Genomic DNA, 24,725 nt, shown 5'->3' with positions numbered 1-24,725 from the left:
AATTAGAATTACAATTAGAATTTATGTTTAATTAAAAAAAAAAACAACTTTGTTCCGACTAATGAATGGCCACTTATTCTCAACAGTCAACAGATAGATTATAGTAGAATACAAATCTGGTCTTGTATCTCCTAACGAAATGTGTCAAATGGAATCAATTTTGTAAATTTGAACAGAAATCTCCATTTACGAATAAACGCCTGAATGTATGCAACTCACTAGTAATTTTATGTAGCTAGAACTCTGCCCCCTCTCGCAAAACAGTTCCATATGAATAGGAAACCCAGCAAAGATGGAACTGTTTTGCGAGTGGCGGCAGAACTGTTGTGTTCAAAATTTGTTTACAAAAAATCAAAAACAACTCAAATAAAGAGCTCACTATGTGTAACGTGTACATAATCATATGTTGATGCACCGTAAATAATATATGTTCGCATAGCTAATATTTTTATAGCTAAACTCATTAAGTTTTTCACTCAGTACTCCACAAACTTACTTTTATGTGTAGAATTGATATATTCCACCCGGCTTCTCTCACCATGTTCATGCCCCTGAGTTTCAATCGATGATCATTTTTAGAGTTTTGGTGTGTTAGCCCAAAATGAAAAAGTGATTCCCAAAAATATCTAGTAAACGGTACAACATATGAACTCATTTTAAAAGGTCGTTCACAAATAATGCCCCGGATCTCTAAACATTGAGCTGATCGAACAATTGTTCAACAAGTTTTCTAATAATGAAATTCCCTACAACTTTGCAGGAGACATAAACACGTTATCTTCACTGATGAAAAAAATAAATTTCACACACACTTCTGGGAGAATTACTCTAGGTGGCCCGTGTTTCCAAACAATAAATTTTATGAAAATATAATTATTTTTCAGTTCTCTGTACTGAAAAAAATATGACGATTCAAGTGATTTTTAGGGGTGAAAACATACGTTGCTCTTAGTGAGGTTATATGAAATCATTTCTGGCTATTACGTGGATTCATATGGCTATATATAATCCAAAATGCATCCTCAATATCAAAATTCACAATTTTATCGCTAGTAGCTTCATAATACACCATAAAAACGTGTTAAAACTTTTTGGCTATAATATGGACCCTGTTACTCCAGTGTGCAGCGCTACGTTTCCGAACCCGCGGTTCTTCAGTCTTGCCTTCAGTATATCGGAAAGTATGCGGGTGCTCCCCGAATGACGTTGAGAGATCGGCAGTTCCACGTACCGAGCTTCCAATCGCAAGTCCCTTTTCGTCGCTGTGGTCGACTAGCCTTGGACGATAACTCGATAACTTCCCACGAACTCATTCGTCACAGTGGCGTAGCCAGGGATGAATAAAATGGTCTTCAGGGATTTTCCAATGATCCATGCCTAAGTTTCTCTTGTGAATCCTTCAAAGATTTCTACAAGGACTCTTCTACATATTCACACAAATTTCTGCTGAGATTTCTCCAGGAATTCTTGGATTTTCAAGCTGTATTATCTCCCAGGAGTTCGCTAGGAATTCTTGGTTGATTTACAGCAAGAATTGTCTGAAATACTACCTCCACTATAGGTGCAAACGAGCAAACAATTTAGGGAAAATAGGGGTAAGCGGGGCAATATGGACACCCTAAGGTTTTTGCCAACATTACCTGGCAAGATGTCAAAAAAGTTTAGTTTTTTGATACATGTATCCTTTTAAAGTCTATTTAGCATCTATTGCATAAGAATGCTCACGAAGAAAAATGATTTATCCACTTCAAAAAATGTTTTGAAAAATGTTAGTTTTTCATGATCGTCTTCAAGCATACGGGGCAGAATGAACACCCCCATGGGGCAATATGGACACCATGAGACTTTTACGAATTTCGTACATTATTTACACCTATAAAGTCATTCCATTACAAAACAACTATTATGGATGAATAATACGCCGAAGTAGTTCATTTTTGTTCAGTTAATTTAAATTCAGGCTGTTTTGGATAAAGCTTTGTTTTTGTCGGCATGTACAGCTGTGCCTAGAACAACTGTTTTCCACTTCTGTCGTTTTTTGACCAATTTGTTTCATCCTATGTCTACTATAGTGAACATTTAATCGAAAATATACTGAAATCGAAGAATTTGGTTGGTTTGTGATTTAGGTTATATTTTTCCCTTGCCGCTTCTTTCAAAAAGGTGAGTGTCCATTTTGCCCCGGCAGCAGAAGATATTTCCAAACTTGATTTTTGATATAATAAAGAAGCAAATATAAACATGTTAAGCATGTAGATACAGCAAAACTACTTGCATGTGTTCTAGAAATATCAGGTTTTAATCGACCTGCAATAAATTAATCACTGAATCTTATTTTAGATGGTGTGAAAATTATAATTTCCATGCACAAAAAACGGAGGACGCAACTTTTTCGTGTAAAATCAAGTATAATTTTAATTTCGAATGTTTCTTTTCTGAAACTACGTTTTAGACAGATGGACTATATTCTCCATTTATTAAAAGTTCAAAAAAGTTCGCATATTTCAAAATATTGAGGGTGTCCATTCTGCCCCGGGTGTCCATAATGCCCCGCCTACCCCTACGTTTAGAGTCTGAATAACAACATCTTGAATGGGGCACGTTCAGTGTAGTACTAGATTTGTACTAATGAGCTGAGTTTTAGTATGGTGAGAAGATCGATTCTCTGTTTCTGCAATGAAATTTTGTTTTCATTCTTTTGCAGGCAACGATTCGAGGGTCACATTTTTGTTACTTCTTCAGACTAATATTTAATTTATGAATATTTTGTTGGAACTATTTTATTAAAAGTAAAAATCGTGGCAACTACTCATGAGTTTATGGCCACCATGTTTGGATTCCGAACATCTTACACATACTACTACCTGGAAAAACCTGGAAAACCGGGAATCCTCAGGGAATTTTATTCAACAGGGAAAAACCTGGAATACTCAGGGAATATCGTGAGTACTCAGGGAAATTTTACTCCGATAAAAAAATATTAGTTCGTATGTTTAAAACCCTGGTAGTAAAAATCCATACAGAAATTTTGCTACAAGATTTTTTTTCAGAAATTCAGTCAGGGTTTCTTTCTAGAACTTCCTTAGAAATACCTCCTGGAATATCCCCCGGATTTCTTATAATTATTTCTTATCTTCTTTCTGCATTTTGACCCTATTTTTCTTGGTATTCCTTTTTGATTTTTTTTCCGGAAAGATATACTTCCAGATTCCTTCCAGGATTCCTGAATTCCAACCGATTTCTCCTGGAGTTTTTCTCGGGGATGCTATTTCTTCCCGGACTTTTGCTCAAAGAAATCTTCGTAGGATTTCTACCAGAATTTATCCCGAATACTCTATAAGAATTTTTGTCGGGATAAATCGTGGAATTTCTTTCGGCATTCCTCATGAAAATTTAATGCGATTCCTTCCGGTGTTCCTCTTGCGATTTACTCAGAAGATCTTCCCAGAATTTCTTTCAGAGTTGCTAAAGGAGTTATTCCTGGGGTTCCTACTAAAGTTCCTCCAAGGATTTTTTTACGAATTTACTGCAAGAGTTCTTCAAGAGATTTCTTTCATTTTTTCCTGTGATATCTTCAAACAATTGCTTTGGGCTTTCTTCGAGATGTTCTTCCTGGTCTCCTACAGGAATTTCTTAAAAGTTTTCGCGAGGTTTATTTTGAAGTTTTACCTGAAACTTCTCTCTGAAGATTCCTTCCGATGTTGGTCACGAGATGTCTCTCAGAGTTTTTCTTAATTTACCCTGGTATCAGAAATTTGGCTCGGGCGGCACGTTCTCCTACGATCGGGAAATGTGTGCCTCATAATTTACCCTGGACTTTCTCCTAAGATTTTTTCCAGAGTGCCTTTTGGGATTTCCACAGGAGTTATTGCTGATATTTCTCATTGAGTTCTTCTATTGCATTCTTTCAGAGCCAGACTGTTCCTTGTAGTTGTGCCGGATTTCTTGCAGTGATCCACCTGCGATTTTTTACACATATTCTCTACTTTATTCCCAAAATTCTTCCCGGAATCTTTACCAGAAATTGATCCGAGATTCTGGATATTCCTTTGGGGATTTCTCCCAAAGTTATTGCAGGGATTCTTCTACGGGTTTTCTTCAGAATGTCTCCTGAGATAACTTACGAAATACCTTATAGAACATTCCTGGAGAAATATTCGAGAGAATTCAAATAAAATCTTGCGAGAAACTCCCCAGTGTTTGAAGAAATCTCGACAGGAACTTCAGGAAGAACCTAAGAAAAAATGAAACATCTCGATATATTATTAAGGACATCCAAGGAGCAATTCTGAAAACCTCATGTAATCCTGATAGCAGCTACGGACGAAGTTCCGCGAGGAAAACAAGAGAAATACCGGAAAACTATCGGTAAAAATCCAGGCATAAACTATTGGATAGATATCCCGGAAAACCATAAAAAGATACGGATACTGGATTCAGCCGGCGGCTGTACCGATTGAACGAAACTTAACACGAAGTGGCTACAGATAAGAAGCTATTCGCGTGAAAAATTTCATCGCTCTTAGCGGGAATTGAACCCTCATCCATCCGGACTCTAACCGCATGGCTACGAGGCAACCAATGACATTCTTGAAGAAACTGAATAGCTTTGGATGCATCTTCAGGAGGTATCCAGCGAGAATCTCTGGAAGTATATCGGAAAACCTTTGCAAGAAATATCGGGACGTACTTAAACAGATATCTCGTGAAAGAATCTTGCGGAAAGCCAGGAAGAGACTTTGGAAGAGATTTCAGGAATTATGCTCAAAAATCTTAAAATAATTTTTGAAGAGTAGGGGAACTTACCTGTTTTCCTCAGCCCTCATGACGACAAATCTATTCATGATACCCTAAGTCATCTTTTCTATTTTTTAGAAAATTTGGGTTATTTTTCGAATTATAAACTTTTAAAATTTCATCTGGAAAAACCTGGAAAACTCAGGGAATTTTATTTTGAGTTATGAATAGACACCCTGACATATCAATAAGACCCATATTGGATAGCTTCAAAGCTGTGTTTCCCAACCTTTTTGTGATTGCTACCCTTTTGAAGAATTGGGTTCTTCAGTGAATAAAATATTGCTATACCTTTGTTTTGATGGTCAAATTAACAAAACAGTTTTAATTTTCGCAAATAGAATGACAGTTCAATCGATAAAATGACAGTTCGACCCGAACAAAAAATTTTCCCCATACAAACATTAAATGCATTTTAAAAATAGTTTCCGGACTCCAAAACTTATGAAATTTTGGATTTGGAATAATTTTTGGGTGGAGAATCCGATTCGATCAAATCGATCAACGATCAAATCTGACTATACATGTCAATGGTTGCTCCTCCAATTTTTGGGTGGAGAATCCGATTATGATCAGTTTTTGTTGATCAGTGAAGGAATAAACATCGGAGAAAATTCACCCTCAAGCCTTCTTACTTGGACAGCCGGAACCATCAGCCTTTTACAAGGCTTACACTTAAAGTGCCCCACACAATGCATACGTTTGCGTGTGTGTGACAGAAGTTTGACAGATTTCCCATGGGAAAACTGTCAAAAAAACGCAAACCTCGACGGAACGGACGCTATGTGTTCCAGGCTTAAGAGTTATTCGTCGTCGAGCTATCGTCTGCAGCATTTGTTCCTGCAGCCCTCTTCAGTGGGAAGAGCCGGCCATCCTCCGTCCAGTGTCCGTGATCGGACTTTTTGGTCCGATTATGAAATAATCCGGACACTCCTAAAGAATCCAATTTGTCTGAAAACAAATATGAATTATTTAAACATAACAAAGATAGTTCAGCAAATTTTATGCATAGGTTATTATTATTTTTTATTATTCTTTATTAAAGAGGTTTTTAGCCGGGGGCTGGTTCATCTCTGTGTTATGCATAGGTTAATTCATTTCAGCTTTATCATATTTCGCTGTGTAATTTTAACAGGATAAAATGTTTTTTTGGTTACAGTGCGGTCCCCTGGGGTTTGTGGACCACCTCGTCCGTGGTCGATCAGCCTTGAACGATAACTCGATAACTTTCCACGAACTCTTTCAAGTGTTAAGCGTCGAAAAATGATCTGTAGCGCACTTAGGCGGCATTCAGCATGTTGATCGCTTGAAAGTTTATCGAAGTGCTGCTTCCACCTTTCCATCACCTAACGTTGGTCCGTCAAGTCAAGAGGCCTGTCCTTATCCCGGCACTTTTCGGCTCGCGGCACGAAGCCGCACAGTGATGCGACTCCAGACAAAATGTGACAAAAAGTCTCAAAGTAGATATTATGTGTTCGAGTCATTGCTTGGCAATCAGTGATTCGTTTGCAATTCAAACCTGGATCTGTCCTTCCTATAATTTTTCACGGAACCTCAAAAACAATAACTTCCAGAGGTGTTCCGAAAACCTGATTCTTCCGGGGAACACGACAATTACCTATTACGGAACCTAGAAGACTCCTCAAGCAGTTTCTTATTCCCAGTAAACCCTGGAGGTCGCTCAAGGTCGCTCAAGAGCAAATGCTGGATAAAGCCTAGCTTGAAAATCTTGAAAAAAAATTGTTTTAGAGGAATCTTAGGAATTCCTGGAGGAATTCAAAGAAGATATCTTCTTAGGTTTCAGCAGGAATTGCTCCAAGAATGTTTGCCGCATTTAAGGACAAGGTATTTGGAGTACATTGCTCAAAATTTCTAGAGCACCGTTTTTTAGAACCGTTAGACGGATTTGGATTAAAATGCATCACGTTGTTGACAATCACTGAACAATTAGCGTGATGCATTTTCATCCAAATCCGTTCAACGGTTCTAAAAAACGGTGCTCTAGAAATTTTGAGCTATGTACTCCAAATACCTTGTCCTTTATTCAGATATTTCTCCTTGGAACCAGGTCACAGCCTCCAGGATTCCTCCAGGAAGTCATTTTGAAGTTCATTCGGGCCTGTTGGGATGTCTTCAAAAATCTTTCCAATGAATCGTCCATGATTTTCTTCATGAATTCGTTTAGAAATTCATCGTGATACTCTTCCAGAAATTCATGCCTGATTCCTACTGGGAGTATTCCAAAAAATCTCCAGGAACATCTTCTGTAATTCCTCTAGAAATAGAGGGGTTTCTACGAGGAGTCCATGTCCTTACACAAACTCTTACAGAGATGAAAAAGGTCTTCAGAGATTTTTCCAAAGATTCCTCCATAAGTTTGTCCTGGGACTCCTTCAGAGATTTTTACAATGGTTTCTCTAAATACAGTAATGTTTCGATGTTATCACGCGTCTTTAATTTTTCATTCATTTGCTGTTACATTCAGGGAATGAAATTATCAGCAAATTGAGACGAAAAACGGCGCTTTTCAAGCAACCGATTTTTTCTGTGTTTACTTTTCCTGTGAGAAATGTTTATCGGTCGTTGCTGTTTGTCCCCGATCAAAGATAGCCAAAAACTGGATATCGCTCTTTTCATTTTCGCTATCCAACTTTATCACCTGCAAAGTTATCGCGATAATTATCAGAAGGCAAGTAACAAAAATTTGCCGCTAACGGGATTCGAACCTAGACCCTCCACAAAAATGTGCATGAGCACGCACCATAACCACTCGACCACACAAGCTGCTCGAGAGAGGACAGAAATTTTATACATAAAAGCTACAGCCGGTGACGACGGGACTACGGAAAGGCGAACAAAGAGCAGAAAGCAAACCAGTCAACTTTTCATTGCTGATGATAATCGATTTTCGGCGCTGCTGAACGAGCGAAAACACATTCTCGGGAGAAACCCGGGTCTAAATTTATCGCACGTCTTTTTTCGCCGATAATGCGTGTGGGACAGTTTTCTACTATCGCGATCGTGATCGATAATTTCATTCCCTGGTTACATTTGAGTGCAAATGTTTCCCCTCTTTTTCAAGATGAATATTGATGGCACGTTTCGCAACGTTAAAAATATTGAAAGTTCGTATAGTTTTTGTAGAATATTTAAACGCATTTTTGAAAAGGGGCGTGATATAATCGGAACAATACTGTATTTACACAAATTCTTACTGAGATTTCTCCAGAAATTCTTGCTGGGATTTTTCAAGCTTTTCCAGCTTGAATTTATTCTGTTTTACCTCTCAGGAATCCTCTAGCAATTCTTGGATGGAATCCTGGATAGCTCCCATTAAAGATTTCTAAGGAATCGCATTAGTATTTCTGGAGCATTCGCTGCAGCTACATATTCATAAGGATATCTATGGATGTTACAAGAGGATTGGCTGCTGGGTTAGTATAAGAGATTTCTGAAATAATCCCTGAATTAAATCTCTGGAGACATTTCAGGGGAGATTTTTTTGGGAAAATCACTAGATTTTAGTCTTGATTTGTGCACTTGTACAGCGTATGGAGAAGATAATGGGTGGGAAAGACTGAGTAGGAAGTGTTTCCGCTTCTCACTGCTTTGAGACCTCCTATCCTGTTGTTAAATAAACCAAATTCCCTGATACGTGTAAAAATTGTGATTGATATGAATTTCAACTTGATAAACCAGAGATGAACCAGCTCCTGGTTGAAAATGTCGATTATAAAGATAATAATAAAAATAACGAAGAAAAATCGAACATTTTCTTCTCAATCTGATTTGGTATATTCAAACGAGGAAACACATTCATCCACACCGAAGTAAAAACCATCCTACTAATATTTTTGTTCGTCCGGAGTATGTAATGCAATTGAAATCAGGTTCCGCCCATCACTGTGACCTGTTGCGTTGAGCTTCTGGTAGAATTTCCGTGTTCCTTGGCAACGGCACAGCAGTTCCGTTTCCATTTCCTCGCCATCCGCTTCTACCAGGCGGCGTTTTTTCTTTGGAAAGTGGCGGCTATGTTGTTTCCGCTTCTGTTTGTAACGCTCCATGTCCTGCCGGGTTCCTCGATGCAGCATTATCGCCCAGGCTGCGTTCTTATCCTCCAAAAACCTCGTTGAACCTTTCGTTCCATCGACTCCGTTCCATATATCCGATGTACTCCAGCAGTCCACATCGAGTTCGCCCTCATCTGGCAGTGTTACCTCGACATCCGGTTGCTTCAGTCATTTAGGTTGTACCGTGGCGGTCGGTGGTATCGCACATTGTTGGTGAAGGAAAGTTTTGAGCGTGGTTTGACCGGTTTGACCAGGTATACCTATAGAGATTAGCGTCGAGTCGGATGGTATCGCGATCGGAAAAGATGTCATTGTGTAGTACTCTGCACGAGAATGCTATATTCAGTACTGTGCTCCAATTAGGCGATGTCCACAAATCACGTAACGCTCTAGGGCATAGGTTCCCAAACTTTCAGATCGCGCGACCCCCTTCTACCAGCAGACGTAGTTTTCGCGACCCCCCATAGAAATTCCCTCATTTGTTGTCTGTTACAGTAAAATATTTTATTGTCCCTCGCGACCCCCTGGAAGAAGGCCGGCGACCCCCCTGGGGGTCGCGACCCACAGTTTGGGAAACCATGCTCTAGGGGTATGGGGTGGGGGGGAGGTGCTCGAAAATCTTCGATTTCAGCGTTACGTAATAAATAGATACTACCTTATACCGATAATTTTATTAGAAACACCCTGGCGTCTAAGGGTTCGTTATATTTTTTCGTGATTCAGATGGTCAAAAGCTTTTTTGTAATAAATGAACACCAGATCGAGTGTCTCTTTGAATTCATTGATTTGTTACCCCAATACCCTGCCTAAGGTTACCCCACATTTTCAAAATGATTCCCTATGTTCCATTGCGTTAGTTTCAATTGGTAAAATTCCTAGAGGAGCTTAAGTGCCAATTTCAGTACTAAAGGAGGCTCGAGTACCTCGAGCACATATGCATTGTAATTTGACGGTTTCCCAGGAAGGATTATTTACTTTCTAGGAAAGTCTAAGCCACCTTCTTAGATCCCTTTTATTTACATCAATGAAAAGATCTCATCAAATTGCCAAGATGGTTCTCTAAGTCTTTGTAGTTTCATAAAATAAATGATTTTTTTTTCTAATATATAGCGCATTTAGTTCACCACTGGACTATCGCACTAGTTTTCAAGAGTGCGAAAACGCAAATAAAAGTGCGCGATTGTATCCAATCGACTCGGTGTCTTCAGAGCACTTATTCAGCATACATTGAAGAATTAGTGCGCCGAAGACATCAATTTGATTTGATGCAATCGCGCAGTTTTATTTATATACGTATACGTTTTGACACTTATGAAGACTCAGTGCGCAGTCCAGTAGTGGTGGACTAAATGCGGTATAATAGAAACACTAAGTATGAAGTATTTTGAGTTAGATTTTTTCTTCTATTATTGTTTTCTTCTACTGCTGTGATATCCACTACCCACTGGGCATTTCGAACAGATAAAATAAACGCATCAGATGATATAATTTAATATGGAATATATTACACAATATATATTTTGCTATGAACATGAACAAGTCTACGATTTGATTTATGTTTTTAATAGCCTCATCATCAGATCTAGCTCGGCGGAATTTGTGTGGTTTGACCACGTGAACCTCTCCAATCTTATCTTACCATCGCAAAAAAAAGAACAGACATTAGGTAGGTATATCTTTGTCTAATGATAAAAACATGCGTGATAAAACATGTACAGTTACATACTTGTATGTGTGGGAAAAGACATATCTGATGTGTATCGCTACTGTCGGGGGAACTTTTTGGGAATTGTAAGTCGCATTGCCTCTTTCCTTCAGTTTCTCCGCTCCATGGTTCCTGTTTGCAGCTTTACTTCTGCAGAAGAAAGCTCGGTCGGAACGCATGGGGCAGCAACTTGCTAATCGATGTTACCATAACGCGAGCCGGCGACGGTTTTGCGAGGTAAACCGGCATGTTCTTGTTGCAAAACTCCGACAAGGTCTGACGGCAGGTTCCGCACGGCGATGTGAACTCCGTCTCCTGGTAGGCCACCACGGCGAGCGCTTCGTACTCCCGGAATCCTTCGCTGATGGCCTTACATATGGCATTTCGTTCCGCGCAAACACTGGGCGCAAACGTTCCATTTTCCACGTTGCATCCGGTTATGATTTCGCCGGTCTTGGTTCTCAACGCTGCTCCCACGGCAAAGTTGCTGTACGGACAGTACGCATTGTTGCGTACCTTGATGGCCGCGTTGATCAGCTCCTGCACTTTTGGATCTGTGAAGTAAAAAAAATCATAAATAATTGTTATCTAATCCCCGTCATATTAACGATCAATTCATAAATTAGCTTTTATATCATCAAAAAAATTGGAACACATCTACCATTTCCTTAAAATAATATTGATTGATTGTCCCTCGAATTCTGTTTCCGTCTAGTCTACTTCTACATAGGGAATCGCGCTACTTGGGCGGTGGCTTCTATATTCGTCTGTTTTCCACTATAACTCAGTCAAATTTTAACCTATTGACACAAATTTTGGAATGTGGTGAGATAGGTATAGTATCTACCCGTGTACAACATTTCAAGTCAATTGGTTCAAAATTGACTGAGTTATAGTGGCAAACAGACGAATATAGAAGCCATCGCCCAAGTGGCGCGATACCCTATTTCGGGCACAACCTGAATTCAATTCCCGTCACACCTTCTACGTGACACTATGGTACATAGGATGGCCAAAAAATATGATTGATCGTAGCTTTTTATTCGAAAAGCGAGTCAAATTTTTTGTAATCCAAATAAAAGCATGTGTTCAAAGTATTATTGAGCAGACAGTTTTTAAATTGAGATGGGTGTAGGTTTAGAATAACGACCAAAATATTTAATTTTTGCAAACCAGATTAATAATACGCCATCACAGTGCAACGAAGAAATCTTTTACTATAGTTGTGAAATACGATGTTTCGTATGCCGAAAATCCACGCACACATTTGCTTGCATCCTCTCTAGACGAAGCAAACTTGTTGTTCACAATTTATTGACGGGAAACAGATTTATTTAAGTAATTGAGCAGCTGCATTATGTAGCAGGTAAATCATATTTTGAAGTGCCACAGAGCTTTTGTGGAGTGTGAATTGACGGTTGGTTCAAGTGTCAGGCCATTTGACTGAATGGTCATTAGGTCGAATGGCTATTCCTGGACCGACTGAGAATTGAACCCGTCATCCTCATCACGGTCATGCTGGATATGCTATTCAAGCGTATGGATATTTAAAAATAATCTTAGCATTATTGATTACTCCTTAGATTTTCATTACTTCTATAATGTATGGCATCTACAGGTAATTCAGTTTAGGTTTCCTTCTCTCCATCAGAACAGTATCTAATAATTTTTGATTTTAAGTCTACTGATATTTTACCCATGATTTTTTTTCCTTCTTTTCAACATAGGCTATTCTTACTAGTTTCACTGTTGAAATAATTTTTAATGATAATTGTTGAAAATGATAAAAACCCAATTCCAAATATCCAACTACTTGACACCTATAAGGGCGTCCGTGAGTCGCTGACCTCTTGTAAAGTAGATGTCATATTATCCCATCCTTTCCTATCCTTGTAACGGAGAAGATGGGCGTGGCCGGCAGTGGAAGTTTTGATCTCTTTTCTACTTCAATCTCTAATTGGATAGCTGTTCCTTCACAAATAGCATATGCCATAAGCAATTAAAACAGAAGTATTAAAGTTTTGACATGGCAACTTACGTATGCAATCCGTTACCACGCAACGCAACGCAACGCAATAATTGTTGAAAATGATGAACAGTTATGAAACTGCTGAGTTGCAATTCGTCCTGGTGACCATTCGACCTAATGTCCCAGCATCTACTTATTCGATTTCCATTGCTAAAGAGGCTGGATTGGTTATCAATATATCTGTTACGAACGAGGATTGAAGGAAGGATACTTTCGGAGTTAGATTTCGATTATACGTCTTTGCATTTACGATAGTTAGATCACACTGAGGCTATATTGCTGTAATCCTATATCAAGAACATGATGAGTGTCGAGATGGGAGTACTCACTCTCACAACATCCACTTCTACATCTTTTTACTTATATCTAATGAGGCATTGGCAAAGGTAAATCATAACATCTGTAAGACTTTTTTCCGTCTGATGTGACGGGAATTGGCGCATATGACGAAGTAAATTTTGACCCCATTTGTTCAAGCCCACTTCCAAGAACTCCATGAAAACTTATTAAGGGTTACCTCGAATTTACAAGAGTACAAATCTGAAGAACCGAAAATCAGTTTGCGCTTGTCAGTTAATAGAAAGTCAGTTGATCGTTTGGTTACCCGCTGGTTGTGACCGATCGATGCACTTTTCAGTGCAAAGTGTCTTTTGATTCTTCAGAACTGTGCCCTTGAAAATTGGTGCTGTGGTTTCGTCATATCTTCACCTTAAAATATCGTCAAAAGTTTGCGGGAGAAATACACTACACGGAGAAACTCAAAAACTCAAAATTAGGTACTTTTAAACTCAATTTTGAGTTCTTTTTCATCTCCCTTTTCATGCGCTCTTTCTGTTGTTGTCAGAGAGTGAAGAGAGAAACAGCCCAACTTTTGCAGTTCCGTGCGTCAAGCCAACACTGAGTTTCTAGCACAGTACTCAAATTTGAGTGAATACAACCTAGTCAAAATTTCGGTTGGGTGGAAAAAACTTTAAATTAGGTATTTTTTTCACATGGAAGCAAGCGGGAACAACCCAACAAAAACATCGATTCCATCAACTCAAAATTGGCTTGACGCACGCAACCCCGAAGTTGGGTGGAAAGAACTCACTTTTGGGTAGTTTCGTCTCTCCGTGTAGAATATTCAGCAGCAACTTTTGGACTTTTCGTTCTACATTATCTTGCTCACTCGCTGAATTTATTATGTTCGTGTGAAAAATGTAAAAACGCGTATTCAAAGGTCCAGGGATGTCGTATGAGAAGACATGTCTTCAATTTGAAGACATTTGAATTTCTGTAAAAACATTTATGTTCATGAAGACATATAGAAGACATTTTAAATTAGACTTTTAAAAGCATGTGTGAAACAGTTTTTTGGGTGACATACGGGTGACAACACTCAACGGAATTTCAGAATATACATTCAGAATAACCATGTGATTCTAGTGTGAATTCTAGTGAGTTGGAATGTATTTGTTTCGGTGAATGTATACTGAAGTATTGATTTGATTTTGGAACGAATTGTTTAAAAATGGCTAAGATAGTTTCAAAGGATTCTACTAGCGAACTAGCGATTCACGTGAGACTCTTGCAGTAATTCCAGAATATCTCATTTTTTTTTTCATCAGCGATTATAAAAAAATAAGAAATTTTTGGGAAACAATCCAAAACATTTCACATATTTCTAGAGACCTTTCAATACTAAAACAATGTTTATTTATTTATTTATTTATTTATTTATTTATTCCTCTAAGAATTCATCAATGTATTCTCCCATGAGTTTTTCGAAAATATTCCTTCTTTCTCATAAAAAAAACTGAAATAGGCTGAGTGTACCAGTTATCGCCATAGTAGTTCCCTATTTGGCCATAGTGGGTATTTAAGATAATCCAAACTTTTGCATCATTTCAAAGGTTTTAATGACAAGATACATTTCAATTCTTGCTACTAAAACTTTCATAATGAGGCAAAGCTCGAAGACCTTCTAAATTTCCACTATGGCCAAATAGGGAACCACTATGGCGAAAACTGGTACACTCACCCTATGTTTTTTTTTGGAAATTTATTCCAGAACTCTACAACTCTACAATTGCCACCAATAATCAATCCAGGAATTTCACCCGGAATTTCCCACAAATTCGTCCAAAGATTTGTCCATGAATGCTTACTATGATTTCTCTCGCATTTCCCAACGAGGTTTTTTCACCAAATTTCTGAGAGAACACTTCATAGGTTACCCGACAAAATGTTTTCCAATTACTTCGAGAATCATTCTGAACAAAATTATTTTTTTCGCAATCTTATTCTGTAATACCTCCTAGAATCCTAAGAGGGAATACCGTGAGGTGCCCATATTTCGTGTACTTAAGAATTCTCAAAGTTTGATAAACTTCTGAAATTTTACCATAAAGTATATCAGATTAATTTCTTCAATAATATTTAGTGCTGGCACTGTAGCTCCCAAGAAAAATATAAATTAGGCAACTTCACATTATACGAGATTAGACAGCATTAGTTTTGTTTTATTTGAAAGTGCCAAATTTCGTGCACGGGTTCCAAATTTCGTTCACTCTAAAAGACGTAGAATTCGCCTAAATGTGTTAATTTTCAAAAGGTAGCATACTCGTACAATACCAATAAAACCATAACGTGGAGATAAAATCGATGTCTGTGACGAAATATGAGTGAATATTCGCTGTTTCCCATGTTCGTCCCGGATGTTTACATTAAGATTTCCAAAAATCCTTCTGTAGTTTTAAGGGTTATTATTTTTGATGATTTTTTTCACTTTCTTCGTAGTTTATGAGCGGTCCCTAGCTAATTTTAAACCAATCAAAATAGTTATTAGGGGCTGTCCATAAACCACGTGGTCATGAGGGGGGGGGGGGGGGGGGGGGGTTGGCCAATGACCATTTTGTATGGACAAATAAAATTTTTTGTATGGACTAATGACCACGCGGGGGGGGGGGGGGGGGTTGAAAAGTCCCAAAAAAATGACCACGTGGTTTATGGACAGCCCCTTAGAACTATTATTAATAATCGAATCATGCGATGGCAACAAGTACACATGAACCTCAAAACAAAGTTATAAAAAAGAGTGCACGAAATTAGGGACCCATACATATTATGGGTTCCTAATTTCGTCAACAACATAAATGTTGAAACAAAATAAGAAAAAAGCATTTTAAAGTAATTTTGTTGCGTATTATAATAAAACATATTGAATTGAAATAGTCAAACATAAATTCGAATATTTACTTTTGCTAGAGATCGAAATACTCGTTCATTTCCATGAGTGTTGATTTTCTCGTATCTCTGAATATGGCATCTGCTATGTGCATACATTTACTATTTATTTTTTAATCTTTGACACAAATCAAATTTTTCATTTCTTTTTTTGTGAATTGTATTGAGATCAAATGTAGTTTTGAGGTTATAACAAATTTTTGATGATTCCGCTGTTAATTAGATAATAATGCTCTCAGATGTCAGAAGTTAACGAAGTTTGGGCGCGCACGAAATTAGGGCACCCCACGGTAATTTGAAATTTCTTAATGGTTTGCTCGTAGAAATGCCCGTTATTTTTCTCCGTCGATTCATCTAAAGATTTGTTCCAAGAGTTCCTCAAAATTCATTAAGGATTCATCCAGAACTCACATTGCAACAGAAACCTCTCTAGATGAATATGACAGGTATTTCTTCAAGAATATGCTTGAGAACTTCCTTCAGACGTTTCTTCAAAGCACAGACAAACAGACGTAACACTTGCGAAATTTCCATCGACCACTCTTTTAACGATCATTTAAATTTTCATAGTTGTGGCTTTCACAACCAGAGGCGCGCGCATCGTTTTTCTATGCGTTTGACGTTTCACAGTAGCGCCATCTGTTGACGATATTGCACAACACAGTGATTCGTGCAACTTTTCCACCAGGTGATGATAGTGTGAACTGGGCGATGGATTTCCATGAAAATCATTCAAGGTGTTACGTCTATTTGTCTGTGGTTATAGGTTGTCTAGTTATGCTATAGAGTATTTTTAGTGTTTCAAAAGGGATATTCAAAAATTACATAACTTCAATAAGTTTAAAAACTGTATAAGCCAGTAAACCCCATATTTTTTGCGTTTTTTGTTAGAAATTCAATTTGAATGCAATTAAATGATCAACTATCGATCAAATTCAACCAAGTTGGTTCAAAACGTGTCCAAAACGTGGGAAGATAAATTTTATTTTACTCAAAAAATGGGAAAATTACGTTAAATATATGAAAAAACATGACTTCTTTAAATAGCTGTAACTTGAAAAACTGCAAATTTCTGCAAAATATTTAAACATTTTTAAGCAATCCTAAGTATGATCACAGAGAACAGACGAACATGCTCGAACAAAATTTCTTGAAAATCTTGTGAAAGAAAAAAACAAGCTCAGTAGCGGCAACGACGGTGACTTTCCCACCTAATAACTCGTTTCGACATCATGATGGCGCTTATTAAAGAATTATTTCACTAGCGCACCTTTAAATTTTCCTACTCAGAGACTGTGCTGTATTTGGTCAAATAACAAGATGTTTATGATTATTTCACTAATTCAACAACAAAATTTGTGCAACCCATTGATAATTTGTTTCATCGCTTTCAATTAGAAGTGAGTTGAAAAACAATACAATTATTGTTTTCCAAGTAAATCCAATACATTCTCTCGGTGGAACTATATTGGGGTGCACACTTGGCAACACTAGCGCCAAAAGGTAAATCAACGGCAAATTTGTACTTCTTTTCGAAATGTGACAGCGCCGCGTAATGGCCACATTACCAGTTATTTCAAAACAACCGTTGCAATGCTTTACACAACCGCAGTGGACGTCTGTTCTCTGTGGTTTGATGTTTAAGATGTACTATTCGAAATTTGGCGACACGTGACGACATGAACTGTTTTTCAACTTAAAATTACCAAGATTCCTAAGGTACAATATATGAAAATTTGAAAAAGTTTGTGACGTATTAATTTCGTACCATACGAGCATACAAACTGTCCAACAACCCATCTTTCATATGCTGAATAACATTAAACATATATTCCATTCTCAAAATATTAATATTTTTCTTTTTTTTTTCTAATGATTCATTTTTTAGTTTTATGACTTAGGTCACTTTGGCAGTGAAAATGTTATTGAAATTCAAAAGCCGGCATTGTTTTTATCGAGGATCATAAAAGTACAATACATTAACTTTGTGAGTTTTGGCCGCCTCTTTGTATGGAGCCCGACCAATGTGCCATCTCTAGAAATTCCTTAGAAGATTTTTCTAGCAATTTATCCTATATACCTCCTGTCAAGTTCATTGTGGGCTCCTCCACAAAGAATTCCGAGAATTCATCTAAAATTTGCTGGGGATTGCTACAGCAAGTCTTCTAAGGAATTTTTCTAGAATATTTCCGTCATTTTGAATTCCTCCGAGGATTCTTCCGAGGGTACTCCATATAATCTTCTGTAGGAATAATCTCTTGTATGTTTATTTTTAAAAGAAATTCTTCATAATCATTTCAATTGATGGATCCCATGAAGGAATCTAAGAATTTACGTATAGGAATGCCTATAGAAATTCTTGTAAAATGTAGACGACAAAAAGACAAAAAAAAAAAAAGATTTCGGGTGAAAAGTGCAAATGAAAAACTTCGGAAAAATCTCGGATTTTTTTTACTAGAGGCGTATAGGGAAGTGAAAACATCGCAGTGTTCCTATTTTGGGCACTTTTCTGCTGTAACTCAGCCAGTTTCGAACGTATTGACACAATTTTTGGAACGCGGTGAGATACGTATAGTATCTAGCCATGTACAAAATAGGTCAATTGGTTTGGAATTGACTGAGTTATGGCGAAGAGTGCCCAAAATACCAGCTACTGCCCAAGTGGCTTGCTATCCTATTACTATTTTTGTAGAAATAGTAAATTATAGTCTTGGAGGATTTTATAAAAGCGGCTCTGAGGAAATTGTTCAAGATTTTTTTTAAAGTCCTTCAAACTGCTATGTGGAACACATTTTTTCTCAAAATTGTTTCCTTTTTTTTGGAAAAGTGAACCCATAGAGTGATGTCAGAAACTCCCACTTAAAAAAAAATCAGAAAGGTAGTTCAGATTGGTTCAGAACAGTGTTTTCATTTAACGGTGCAATTTACCCCTAAACAGCAAAAAAATAAAAAAGCAAAAAGCACATAATTTAATAACAATTTTTAAAACTTCTTATCTATAGGGTAGATCGGGAAAAACGTGCCACTAAAGTTCCCCACACAAAGCACCCGTTTGCGTCTGCGTGACAGTAGTTTGACACATTTCCCATGGGGAAACTGTTAAAAAAAACCGCCAACGAGAACGGAGACTGTTTCAGAAATTATAAATACACCACCGATAGACTGCCATGTCAAACTGAGCACAATATCTAAAAATGTTTCTTCTAGCTTTTATAGTAAACATTCTAACGAAGTAAATAATACCAACTTTGTTGATGTTTCTTGTAAAAGTTAAAATATAGGGCTCTGTAAACAAGATGATTAAAATTTAAAGTTGCACAAAGTGGTTAAAACATTAACACAAAAAAGAAAAAAAAATCAATTAAAAGCACAATGAAAGTTTCGATAAGAAAAGATATTTCTCGATTGGTTAAAGTAATTTTCACTGGAATATTTCAAGAACCAAGAACCAAGAAATCAAGAATCATCATTACGGGCCTTCTCAATGCAAATATGTTTGTTTCAAATTTCTCAACAACACAGGTAACAACAAACGTTAAGCAAACGAATGTCTTACTTAGTGCTTACTGCATTCGTTTTTATGGTATGACCAGCTATGCCATCTGAAGGATCGAATAAGCTAGAAAAACAAATTAGTTTAAATTAAATATGTCCAGGAAAGCTAAGAAACGGTGTGGTATTTCTTATGTTCCGTAGAAAACCTTAAAAAATAAGAAACTTGATGTCAGAAAAAATGCCTTTATCTTTTTTCCCAGCTTTTGATGAAGGCATCTCTTGTCCATTGTTGAGAAAGTGAATATGTTAAAAAATAAATAAAATTTGGTATTTAGTGATAAATAATGTTGAAATAATTTAAAAACACCTTTGTGGAAATGCACATTTGGAGAATGAAGTTAATTGTTACAGAACTCGACTGTTCTGCAAAATATCATCACAATTGAAAGGAAATACAAAAATGTGAATCACAATATACTGTATTCTGAAAGAAGTTGGTAGAAATCATCAGAACAGTAGTTCATTTTATTTAATAAACAAAGTGTATTTATAATTTCTGAAACAGTATATATTTTAGCCTTGAAACGCACAAAAAAACGCACATTCTAGTTGCTGGCATTCAACAATTCAATTTAATTGTAATATTTAATTGGTTTGCGAACGTACAAGTTTCATTGATTAGGAAGATAAAAAATTAAAAATGCTATTGATTAGTGAAATTAGTGAATTAGTGGTCATTTTATTGGAGTTTGGGTAGTGGCCAACCCCTCTCAGATATGCATTTAATTGGAGATAGGTGTCCGACCCTCCGAAGATTGAAACGTCACCAGCAGTGCGTTGGCTCGTTCAAGGTTGTTGAGTGTTGCGGAAGCAAGATTGTTGTTTTGGGTTTTTAAACGTTGAAATACATAAGTTTAAGTTTTATACGCAGTAGTTTCGAGTTATACTTCTTCTTATAACGCAAGTCCCTGTTTAGTTTTGCTGAAGAATTGTGTGTAAAGCCAACAATTTTACCTCGGTGGCGCGTATTAAACCGATTACCCATACAATGTAACTTAATTTACAGTTTTGAAGTATTGAAAGAAAACCTATTGGCTTTTGGTGAGCCGGCATCTGGAATGGGCATTCTTATCGTATCACCCCTATGAAGTTCCTATGATGAAAATCAAATCAAGAGCTGTTTTTTGCACATTTTTTTTCTTGTTTCTCATTTTTATTCATGAAGTGAAATTTTGTGGGCCTCCTTCAAATTACGATACGCACTAAATTCCTAATATTCGGCAACTTGTTGATGACCTTATTCATCTTAAAAATTCGCATGGGGTTAAAACAAGGTCATCGCATTAGATCTCAACACATAACATAACTACTAGATGCACTTACCAATGGTTGAAAACTCCACTACCGATTCGCCATCGACCACCCCGTTGACGTTGTTGTTCATGGTGATGATACGTATATCCAAGAGCGCCTGCTGGTGTGGTCGGACAGATGGTCTAATGCGAAATGAAAGAGATCCTGTTTCTCACTTCTTGACTAGAGGTAGAGATGTAAGAAGTACGGTACGAATTCGTAAAATAAATATTTATAAAAATAGCCCTAATAAATTTTAGCCTCTCCACTCCGTCGTCACTGTGGTGTGGTGATATTGTGCGATTGATGCAAATAAAAATTCGCCTGTTATCACGTCCAAAAGATTGCCTTAATACATAATGTTTTCTTGCTTCTTGACTTAGTCTTTCAGTCTGCCGGTGGAGTAGTTGGACATGGTTTTATATTAACTTAGTTCCACATCAGTTTTGGATTTTTTTGATTAAAGTCGGGTGGAACTTGTTATCACACTGTTCTGTTCTGAGAATCGCAACTAACTGTTCAATCGCCGATTGCGTGGATTGTTGATGTTATTCTCTCACAGCTGGTGATGGTGTAACTGTATGTGATAAAGTCTCCGAATAATCATCCCATCAGGGATCGTCGTTCTCCCTTTGGTTGTCCGAATGATTATAAATCAGTTTATTATCATATTGTTTGGTAGATGTTTTACGACATATCTAAACAGTAAAAGAAATCAGTCATCGAAATAACATGTCACATGCATTGTTTACATAATATTTATTATTATTACTACTTTTTTATTACTGGGATTTTCAGCCCCAGGCAGGTTAATATTCTAAATTTATTTGATCCTTGTGGTTTTATTATATATTCAGTTATTTTTTTGCTATATTTAATGAACAGTTCAGGCCAAACATGTCTAAAGGTCCTATCTGCAGAAGAGAGGCTCTCTTTGGTTTCCCTCTCTTTCGTTAATATCTCAGCTGTTCATTTGTATTATGATTGTCTTCTTGCATTGAACGATGGTCAAAACAATCGTCTTTTGATTTGTACTGCAAAAATACTTGAAAAGTGGACCATTACAATGCAATAATTGAAAGAGAAAGTGAACAAAGAGAGCCTCTCAAATGCAGATAGGACCTATTGGGGTTTTAAATTAAGAAAAAATCAATGATTTTTGATTTTTAAACAAAAGAGCACCTTTTTCTGAGCCGCTATGATTTTTTTCAGATTTTTAGAACTTTATTTTGGTATCTACAATCAATTTAAAGAGATTTTTTGAAATCACCTTTTGACAGCTGGGCAACTGCTTGACAGCTCCGCTCAGTACAAAATGCGACGAGGGGTGATTCGACAAATCGTTCCCATACAAATTTCAAATTGATTTTTAAATAGGTTCCCGGGCCCCAAAATTGATGAAAATTTGGATTTCGGCTCAGTTTGGCATGCAGATTCAGAATATGGAATTATCTCAACACCACTAAAGAAGCCAATTGAAATGTTTGGCCTGAGTTGTTCTATACTTTACAAGATTTTTGATTTAAATGTTTGTAACATTGTAAAAATATATTGGAAGTATTTGTTAAAATTTGTTTTGACTGACATCATAACCTCTCGGGTCTCATTATGGTTTTGTTGTACGCAAAAAACTAAACAACTTGCATATAGACGTATGCCGCTGTTGCTGTGTCCATGGACTTATCCACCGATGAACCGAATTCATCGCGGTCCGAGAATTTTGACACTAGAGCGGGGCCGTTCCAATCAGAATTGGACGATTCTGATTGGAACAGACCCCGCTCTAGTGTCAAAATTCTCGGACCGCGATGAATTCGGTTCATCGGTGGATAAGTCCATACATATAAACCCAATTCTTACCCTTTCTATCATCATCATCATCATCATCATCAAGTATGGTTGTATAGCTGCTAGAATGATGATGATACCGATATCTTATAGTGTAAATCTATGTATGTATAGATACGCCGAAGCGCGGTCTGTATTTGGAAGCATGAAGCTCTACATCGGTTTTAGATCACTTATTGGAAGGTTGGATTCATCTTTGCAACTTGGATATTGTCTAAACACTTGGATATTATCGAGTTATGACTAGCAAAACATGTTACTCCGTGAATTTTACCAAGTTGAGCTCATGAGCAGGGTTGGGAAATGTCATAAAGATATAATTTTGTTATATAACAATTCTTTTGGCTGTATGAACATTTTTTGAAATAACTAACCAACACTATTGAAAGTTTATGTAGTTACTGTACACGATTTGCACATTATGTAAATGATGGAATTAGGGCATTTTTCCATGACATTTCTTTGACATTCTTTAACCCTGTTTTTGAGGCTATATATTTTCAGCGTTATTATGCACTAAGGACATGAGGAAACTTATTCCATTTTCTTATATAAATATAGAAATGCTAGAAGGTAGTAGATAATATTGTTAATAATCCGAACTATTCTTGTGAAAAAATATCATAAATCATAAAAACATTGGAGATATCGTATATATGGTATGTGGGGGCAAGATGGGTCAGGGGGCAAGATGGGTCAGTACCGTTTTCAATCGCACAATATAAGTTTTGAATCTTTCAATAATTTTCCCAGATGAACGACGGGGATACACAAAAAAGTGGTATATTGTTTTGAAAATTCTATACGTTCCTCGCACAGAAAAAAAAATAAAATATTTTTTCGTTAAACTCCTTATGCTATACAATCCATATGACTACGTGTATTGTGTAGACGGGGTAAGATGGGTCACCCTAATTTTTCGGTATGTTTGCATAGTTTTTGAAAATGTTTTATTTTTCATGGAAAGGCTATTCTGTGACCTACATTATCGAAGCGATGAGAGCACTGAAAATTTGAGAACATATTTTTTAAATTTTCCTTCAAAAAATATAGGTTTTCAAAGTCCGTTTATGGCTACACGAACAAAAATCATCTAGTTCTGAGAATAATCTACCGATATGTTTCAACACTTTCTTCATGTAATCTGTACGTCTATGAAGCTTAGATGTATAGAGAAAAACTTGAAGATATAGTATTTTTTGTTGGAGGAAAATCGAGTTTTTTAATAGCTGACCCATCTTGCCCCCGTTAAAATGAGGTGGGGCAAGATGGGTCATGTTTTGAAAATTGTTTGTCAAGACGCAGGTTTCAAACTTTATAACCTTTTTATACTCTTATATCATAGCTGACTAGTGTATCTGAGAGTCGTGGTAGAATACAGAGAAATGCGATTTATATTCAGAAAGTTATAGGGATCCATTTCTTAGATGACCCATCCTGCCCCCACTTACCATACTTTTTCTTGTACATTCAGGTTTTTTTTTTCGCGATTCCATCTGCAATTATTCGAAGTAGTTCTGCAGGAATATCTTCCAGGAATTCTTCCAGAAAATTTTACTAGAGATTATTCAAAATTTAATCCAGGAATTGTTAATAAAAAGTGTTCAAAAAATTCCTTTAGGAGTCCATCAAATTTTTCCTTCAGTTATTCATCTAGAAATTACTGCAGACATGGATTTCTTCAGATTTCCTCCAGGGATTCACCCGGGAGTTCCTTCTATGATTCTTTCAGGAATAACTTCCGGTATTTTTTTTTTCAATGCCTCCAAGAACTCTTCATGGGAAACTTTCAGAAATTCCTTCTGGAATTCTTTCAGAAACTCCTCCAGGAACTGTTTAGATAAGTAAAAAGAAAATCGTGTTAAGTACTGTTCCTTTGAATTCCACTAAGAATTTGCATCCTTTGACAGATACGTATTTCGACCTCAACTGTAAGGTCGTCTTCAGTGTCTTGTACTTGACTCGACTGTTTAGATATTCCCTTAGGAATTCCTCTTGGGATTGCTTCCGAGATTCCTCCTGGGGTTTCTTTAGGAACTCTTCCAGGGATTCCTTCAGGAACTGCTTCAAGGATTCCTCCAAGCGTTCCTTCACGTTGTTTTAGGATTCCTTTAGGTTTTCTCACGAATTTCAGTTATTTCTTCAGTATTTCCTTCTGGGATTTCTTCAGAATCTCATCCTGGAATTCACTCAGGAATTGACT

The 24,725-nt window shown here is 37.0% G+C and overlaps 2 protein-coding genes across 3 annotated transcripts in view; one reads left to right on the top strand and one right to left on the bottom strand.

Moving 5' to 3' along the window:
* LOC115262165 (protein HIRA homolog) overlaps nucleotides 1–24,725 on the top strand; it is a 150,884-nt gene that overhangs the window by 15,328 nt on the left and 110,831 nt on the right. The window lies entirely within an intron of this gene.
* LOC109404611 (cytidine deaminase) lies at nucleotides 10,351–21,215 on the bottom strand. Of its 2 annotated transcripts, XR_009997244.1 has the most exons (3): nucleotides 20,705–21,215; nucleotides 10,594–11,126; nucleotides 10,351–10,501 (listed from the first exon to the last, which is right to left on the bottom strand). XR_009997244.1 is itself a non-coding variant. In XM_062849049.1 (2 exons), the coding sequence occupies exons 1-2, from the start codon at nucleotides 20,763–20,765 to the stop codon at nucleotides 10,717–10,719; spliced, it is 471 nt and encodes a 156-aa protein (XP_062705033.1). In that variant the 5' UTR covers nucleotides 20,766–21,215; the 3' UTR covers nucleotides 10,351–10,716. The 2 variants fall into 2 exon arrangements, 1 of the variants encoding a protein (XP_062705033.1); XM_062849049.1 differs by having other exon boundaries at nucleotides 10,351–11,126.

Source organism: Aedes albopictus, chromosome 2, assembly GCF_035046485.1.
Source record: "Aedes albopictus strain Foshan chromosome 2, AalbF5, whole genome shotgun sequence".
In the NCBI taxonomy this organism is placed as follows: domain Eukaryota; kingdom Metazoa; phylum Arthropoda; class Insecta; order Diptera; family Culicidae; genus Aedes; species Aedes albopictus.
This window is presented reverse-complemented; position numbering and strand designations above follow the sequence as displayed.